Raw genomic sequence first — 7,839 nt, forward strand, 5'->3', positions numbered from 1 at the left:
TTCTAAAGTCTAAAGTGATAATGCTAGTAAAATAGTAAAATAATGCTTTAATCACTTTCAAATTTCAATATTTATTATTTGTGAGCTCCACTATTTTAATCTAAAGGTGCTTAATAATATACTTTTTTTTAGTGACAATATAACTTTAAAAGTGAGAATATAATTTTAGAGGAGAAGAATCTATACTATCGAAATACACCTCTCGTCCACTCTTTTCAAGTAGTTGTTAACAATAGTTGTTATTTTTTGGTTATTTTCCTAGCATTTCTCTATAATCACATGCTAAGCAAAAAACAATTAGTGCTTTAAGGCTGTGATAATTCCCACCAAACAATCAAATCCAAGTCGTGAGATTAGATACATACATATATGTCGATCCAAAACATAGATATTAGCCTATTAGATTCTAGGAAATGGAAAGAACTCACACTTACAGAAGTCCTACACTCATTCTAATCACTTAACCGTTACTTCCTAAAAGTATTTCAGATTTCCAATGCACAATTAATTAAACCTCAATGAAGAAGAGGGTTAAGTTTCTTAAGGCCCAACAAGTAAAGGGTGGTTAGGAAGATCACATGTTAATTTAATAAGGTCATAAATTAAAACCCTAGTCTTAACATAACCCCATATAACTAAAGAATAGATTAGAATCTATATCCCACAGGCATTCCAAGCTTGTCCAAACGACCAGAACCTGGATAACCCTTGTTGGTGAAGCATCCTTGCAAAGCATAATTGGGCCTCTGACAACCCAATCCATTGAGTGAGTACCTAGTAGATGAACTAGACCTATCACATTGGTTGGGCCTTTGTTTTGGGGCACTAAGAGACCTCACTTTTGCCTTTGAAGATTCAGTGCATGCCATGTAACTTGGGTAATCAGAATAGTCACAAATATAACTCCTTGACCCACCAAAAGGGCTTCTTTTGGGTACATTATCTTTGGAAGATGCTGATAGGTATTGGGGGCTGTTTTCAGCTGTACAGAATGGGCTCTCCTCAACCCAATTGGGCTTCATTGGGCTCTGAGACTGGACCTCACAAGATGGGCTTGGGCCTGATTGAAGAGATATCACTGATGATGATTCCTTGTTGTTGTTGTTGTGGTTGCTTGTGGTGTAACTCTTGCTACTAATGCAATGCTGATCAGAAACTAAGACATGGTTGTTGGTGGTGGAAAAGAGGTTCCTACGTCTTGATGATGACGTGGCTTGTGATCTTCTGGAATCAATTTCAGGGTTCTTGTCACTTTTGTCACCATTGGTGGTGCTAGAGGTTCTCATTGATGATTTTTCTTGGTTCCATGTTAGTTCATCTATGTGCCTTTCTGATTTGTTCCTACATTTCTCTTGCCCGCTACTACCATGGACCTGCTGGAGGCATGATTTGGAGCCATTTCTCTACAATCATATAAATGCATGCTTCCATTAATAGATAAATTGAATTCCATAAGATTTAATTACTCTGCATTTTACAACACAAAAGAGTTTTGCAACACTAGATAAATGCTTGTGCTTTTAAGATTTTCAAATTATTGGATAATTGTTATCCAATAACGTTATTCAAATTCCTGACACCAATGCAAAACTACGTTTGTAATTAATTAATTATATATTTAAATTATTTTTTAATTAACAAAACACGGACAACATATTTATTGTTAAGAAAATACTGATGCCGAAATAATAATGTTTGCTACAAAGAGTGTGTACATAGCTATATAAAATAAAAACAAAAGTTATTGTGTTAAAACTTGTACGACTTTTTACAGTAATTTCATAATTGAAATAACAAATTAAATATTTATCAAATTAGAAAAATTATGTATAAAATAAAAGATGATATAAACAAAATTATTGAAAGTTTTTTTTTTCTTGTAAATCGTATACGTATATATATAATTCCTTAGGCTAATATGTAGTCAAATTAAATCCATTTGGTTTGATCATGCCAATGAATAGATAATTGGAATAGAAGAACCCATGTAGTGTAGTGTGTGTGACAGTGTGAGTTTGTTGTGCTGTGTTGTAAAAAGACCAAATAAATTCAAAAACAAAAATACCTTAAGCAATGGTGAGTGCTCATCTTTCATGCTCTTAGATCTGATTGGGCTTTCAAACTTGTCTGGTGTTGCTGGCCCCTGTGTAAATGATCATACCAAGAAAAGTACATTAGAAACATCAAATATGCTAAAGCATGTGATATCCTGGATAACTAGCTAGACGTTAATCTCCATATATAGTTGCAAACTAATTTGTCAATTATTTTGTACCAGGCCATTATATCAAACTTATGACAAACAAAATCAGACTAATTATCCACTTTCAACAGAAGTGGCACAATGGAAAAGATTGCCATTAACAATATGTGTAGTGTACCATAATAAAGCATAAAAAAAGTTTTAACACATGCATGAAAAGATATGTAATTTGTACACATCTTTATCTCACACAATGAATCTTCACACCCTTGTGAGAGCGTCACAACTTGAGAAATTTTGAGGGGTCAAAGACATAAAATACAGATATATAAATGTACTCTTGGACTTTTTCCTTTCTCAGTAAATGTATCTATTTTATTGGAAATAAATTGACTCTACAAAATTTTTTTTAAGAAAAAGTTGAATCTTTTCACTCAAAAAGTGCCAGAAATAAAAATATAAGTTAGTAAATTCATTAGTATTTATTTAGATTTTGGTGCAAGTGGACCCTGGCCTTCACTGTATTGACCGACTTTAGAGTTGGAAATGAATTCTCTCAATTTTTTAATAATTGAACGAGCAAAATGTGATATTTCACTGTTAATTTTATAAGTGGAACAAAAAAAAATATGAAGAAAAAATATTAAAAAGTTAAAGATCACACTTTACCTCCTCAATTTTTTTTTAACAATTGCAAGAATCTATTTCCGAATTCGGACAACTCAATCACCATGCACGATCATGTATATGTACTACTTTTAATTTATAAAATCTTTGGGGGTAATATTATGGTCACTCGATGTCTTTGTCAAGTTCTACTCCAACACCATGGTACATCAGAAGAATAAGTACATAAAACATTTTTTATTTTTATTTTTTAAATGAAAGAGCAAGTTAATAAGAATATAGATATACTTACATGAAGGTGGCAGGAAGGTGACTTAGAAGTGGAATTTGGGGCTTGAAGGATATGAACTCTGCGAGCACAGACTCTAGCTTGTGCTCTTAAAAGTGCTTGCCATTTTTTCATCTGTTGTGCTGTTCGCTTTCTTTCGATGTGGCCTCTCACAAGTGCTTGAAGCTTAACTAATCCTTTCAGTGCCCGTAATGCTCTCCTTGCCTACCAAGTATTTCAGTAATTCACAATGTTCATTATTCATCTCCCTCTCGTAAACATAAACTAGCACAACATTTAACAAAAAACCATTATTAATTATTAAACCATCATTAAATTTAATCATGTCTCTACATCTCCATCATTATATTATTAGGATGGTCAACTAATATTTTGTCTTTGGTTTAAAGGTCAAACAACTCCCTTTTTCTTCTTGTTTTCTAGCACGGTCTAGGAGAGGCTCTATCTCCACCACAAGGTTGGATAAAAAAAAAAAAACAAATGTTATACGCATTATTTTTTTTTTGTAAATTTTACTTATATTTATTCTATTTTTGGTATTAAAAATATTTGTTAAAAGATCTTTTATACCATTAAAAAATAGCATAAACATCATTTCTCAAAAGAAAATTGAGTCAATATAAGAGATCATAATATATTATTTTAATATATTAATTCTGTGATTAGTTAAAAAAATATTAGATATACATTAAAATTTAACTACATAAATAATTATTATACATTTTTATTTTATTGATTTAATAAGTGATTTTTAATATGATATAATATATAATTCAATTACTAATATTGAATATGAAAAAATCTAGAAAACTAACTGTTAACTTGAAAATTTTATAAAAATTCTAAATTTAAAATTTAAAAAATTAGAGTTAGATTCAAAAAGAGTAAACACCCAACTCATTTTTTGTCCATTTTTACGAAGGACAAAGCGATCTTTGTCCGAAAAAAAGGGACACTTTGATCCTCAACTTTTTTATTTTGGGACAGTATGATCTCTCTGTTAAAAAATTTATTAAATAATAACATAAATTAGCTTTGTGGGCGATTTTATTTGTATTTTGTGGGGTTTCAAACCTCTACAAACTATTAATAGTTTGCTTTTGAAAAATTCCTTCATCAATGGTGGTTAAGTGAAAAAAAACCATTGATGAAAATGATGTCGTAAAAAAAGTAATTGTAATACCTTTAAAGGAAATAAATAACATCGAATAAAAAATGAAAGAAGAGAACTTTAATGTTGATAATATTAGTATTGGTGATGGTGGCAGTAGAGGAGATAATGATGGTGATAAAGTATGGTTATACAATAAAAATAATAGATGTAGGAGTGATAAATTGATAATAACGATGATGAAAAAGGTAGTGATAGTGATGGTAGTAATTGATTATATTGTTGAAAATATTTTTGTGGGGGGTTTTAAACCCCCACAAAATACAAATAAAACCCTCACAAAATTAATTTTTGTTATTATTTAAATTGTCCCAAAATAAAAAAGTCGACGACCGAAATGTCCATTTTTTTTGGATAAGGATCGCTTTGTCCTTTGTGAAAATGGATAAAGACCAGATTGAGTCTCTACTCATTCAAAAATACGTGCCACCCAACATCAACTCCTATTTTAACCTCTCGCTTCAATCACTCCTCCTCGAAGCCTGATCTCTATTGACAATTCGTGTCCCTCCACCTACATCCTCACTTGCCTCTGCGTCCTCTCCTTCCACCGCATTTGGCACCCCGCACTGCGCCCTCCCTCCTCCGCCAATGTGTGTGCCACTCGCCTATACGTCCTCCATTTTCACTACGCCTGTCAGTCACCCCTATGTCCTCCCCTTCTACGGTGTCTCTCCATGGCGTTGTTCCATATTCGTCCATCCTCAATTGCGTGTGACAATCCCTGCAACACGACTCGTAATGCCACTGTTGCCCTCCCTTCATGAATGCAGTTTTGTCGATTACTGTTACTATCCTCCCTTTCCGAACGCAACAACTTTCGTCTTAGGTACATCATGTTTCGCCACATTCAAATGCAACAAGCATCGTTCTTCTTTTTGGTTTTAAATTTTATTTTATTAGTTTTTTATGATTCTTTATGATAAGAAAGAATTTTTTTCTTATGTTTTGGATGTTTTTTTTTATTTTCGATAATTTTTTAACTAGTTTTAGATATTTTTTACTTAATTTTTGGATGGTCTTTTTCCAATATTTTTTGAATGTTTTGCTTTGTTAAATTTTAAAAATTTTAAAATAATTTTAGATATTTTTTTGTTAAGTTTTAGATGTTTTTTTCTAGTACATTTTGGATTTTTTTATACGTTTTGAATTTTTTATTAAAAATTTTTACAATAATTTTTAAAATGATTTAAAAAATTTAAAATCAGTTTTAGAATTTTTAAATTAAATTTTAAAATTTTTAAAATAATTTTAGATATATTTTTAGATTTTGAATATTTCTTATTTAGTTTAATTTATATTCTCTGTAAAAAAATTCAAAAATAAAATTACTAATTAACAGTAGTTAGTTATATTTCTAATTGGTTAACTAATAGGATTGATTTAATATACTTCTTCTACTCGAGTCCTATCAGGAAGTCAATGGAATATTTATACAATGTGTATAATGGGCTATATGAGTTAAAAATGAACATCACCTATATTATCCAGAATAACCATCAATAATCATCTTGATACTAGAGATAATAAACATTTTATATCATTAAACTACTCATCTCAAAAGTTTAAACTAATGAAAAAAAGTAATACCAATAGATATATTTTTAATATTGAATTAGACATTTTTAAACCTCTATTGTACACGTTATACAAATATTGTATTAAATATACTTCCTCTACTTATAATATAATATGATAGGTTAAAATAACATTTATTTTGAAACCAACAAAAAGAAAAGGAAAAATTTTGTTCAACTTTCGGGAAGAGAGCAGGAAAAAAGGGGAAGGGGCTTTCGTATCGGATCGCATCTGTGTGACCCCACAGAACGAAAAAGGCTAAGGGTAAAGCATCTCATAATTTTACCGAAACCGCAGGAAGAATTCTTTTTCTTTTGCCTTTTGGGGCAGAATGTACAACAAAATTGAAGAAACCCTGACCAAATCACCTGCTTCCTTCACAAAAATTTGGCCCAACGTGGGAAATCAACCAATATCTAACACTCACCACAGATGACCACTAGTCTACTAATATTAATACAAAAAAATAATAGGACTGGTACACCAAAATAATAATAATAATAGGACTGTATTTATTGTTTTTAATTATTATTTAATTATTAATATTTAAAACATAAATTAAAATATATTATTAAATTATTAAAATAAAAAATTAGATTAATAGTTAAAATTAATGATAAACAATAATAAATTTTAATAATTCTTTAATATTTTTCTATTAATACCACATGTATAATGAAATTAACTATTAAAAATAATTATTAATAAAAAATATATATATTAAATGAAACAAACACATGCACTAGACCATCGGTTCCACCCTTGTGTGGAATACAATATACACTAGACACTCGTCAAGTCAAGTACAAATAAATGTACAATAATTAATCATGTTCACAATCTCCCTTTGCGTATCTACTCATATATGAACTGATGAAAAGTACCATCTTTCCATTTACTTTTCCTACCCACTCCATACAATAAGATACAATAATCAATTAAAATCAATCTTGATATATACACATTAAAAATAAATTAAAATATATAATTTTATACATAAATCAATTTAGATTATATATATTTATACATAAATATAAAATATAAAATATAAAATAATTAATTTAGTGATTAATTTTAATATATATAAAATATTTTTTATTTAAAACAGAAGAAGTTAAACAATACTATAGTCTATAAGTCTATAAATTTTAGAACTTTACACTAACATTGTCCCCAACCCGAAGTAACGAGTGAAGAGATATCAGATCAAGATTAATCATTATATTCGACTACAAATACCACAATTGTGTACCGAGTCTGAATTCTGAAACAATACTACTATGCTACGTTATATATAGCATGGGGATTAGGTTCGCATAGCAAATTATAGACCTTGTAAATTGTAAATAATTACAACCTTGTTTGGGAAATATATTTAATTAAGAGGGCTCAAATCAAAAGAAATTCTCTTTATAGAAATAAATGAGTGCCCTATAAAAGCAAAGAAAGCTGCTACTCCTACGTATACTAGTAGTCTACTACTACTGCTGATAATGGATTCTGATCCATCTAAGCAAAGAGAAGGAAATACATACACAGTCGCATTAGGAAGAAAAGGAATGGTGAGAGATACGTTTTTAAAAAAGAAAACTTTATCAGTGGACTAGTTTGCGCAAAACGACACAACACAACAAACGACTAACAGGACTACAAGGAAAGGAACCGCTACACTCTTAATAACCAAACTAGAAACCTAAGCAGGTAAAAAGAAAAAAGAAGAATAGAAAAATAGAGAAAAAAAGGTCTTCTATGTCAACGTAAACTATAGCGCTAGCTAGGTAGGTTAAAAAAAGTAGTGACTAATTTTTTATACTTGATAAACGAAGAAGAAGCGATTAAAGTATGAATTCACACTAACCAAACATCCTCGGAAGGCGGATTGAATCTTAATGGCGGCCCAATCTTGGCTACTAGCGGCGGTCACGCTTCCAGCGTTGGCGGACCTACCGCTACTGCTCGTCAGTCTGACGA

General features: G+C 30.3%; 1 protein-coding gene across 1 annotated transcript in view; it reads right to left on the bottom strand.

Annotated features, from left to right (window-relative positions):
- Nucleotides 1–377: 377 nt before the first annotated feature.
- Nucleotides 378–7,839, bottom strand: part of LOC107490560 (protein IQ-DOMAIN 22-like) — a 10,474-nt gene continuing 3,012 nt past the window's right edge. Inside the window, exons 2-5 of the mRNA XM_052262972.1 lie at nucleotides 7,727–7,832; nucleotides 3,123–3,323; nucleotides 2,066–2,143; nucleotides 378–1,403 (exon numbers count right to left, since the gene is read on the bottom strand). Coding sequence (XP_052118932.1) covers nucleotides 648–1,403; nucleotides 2,066–2,143; nucleotides 3,123–3,323; nucleotides 7,727–7,832 — 1,141 coding nt within the window. The 3' untranslated portion in view covers nucleotides 378–647. The remainder of the gene's footprint in view (nucleotides 1,404–2,065; nucleotides 2,144–3,122; nucleotides 3,324–7,726; nucleotides 7,833–7,839) is intronic.

Source organism: Arachis duranensis, chromosome 1, assembly GCF_000817695.3.
Source record: "Arachis duranensis cultivar V14167 chromosome 1, aradu.V14167.gnm2.J7QH, whole genome shotgun sequence".
Taxonomy (NCBI): Eukaryota; Viridiplantae; Streptophyta; class Magnoliopsida; order Fabales; family Fabaceae; genus Arachis; species Arachis duranensis.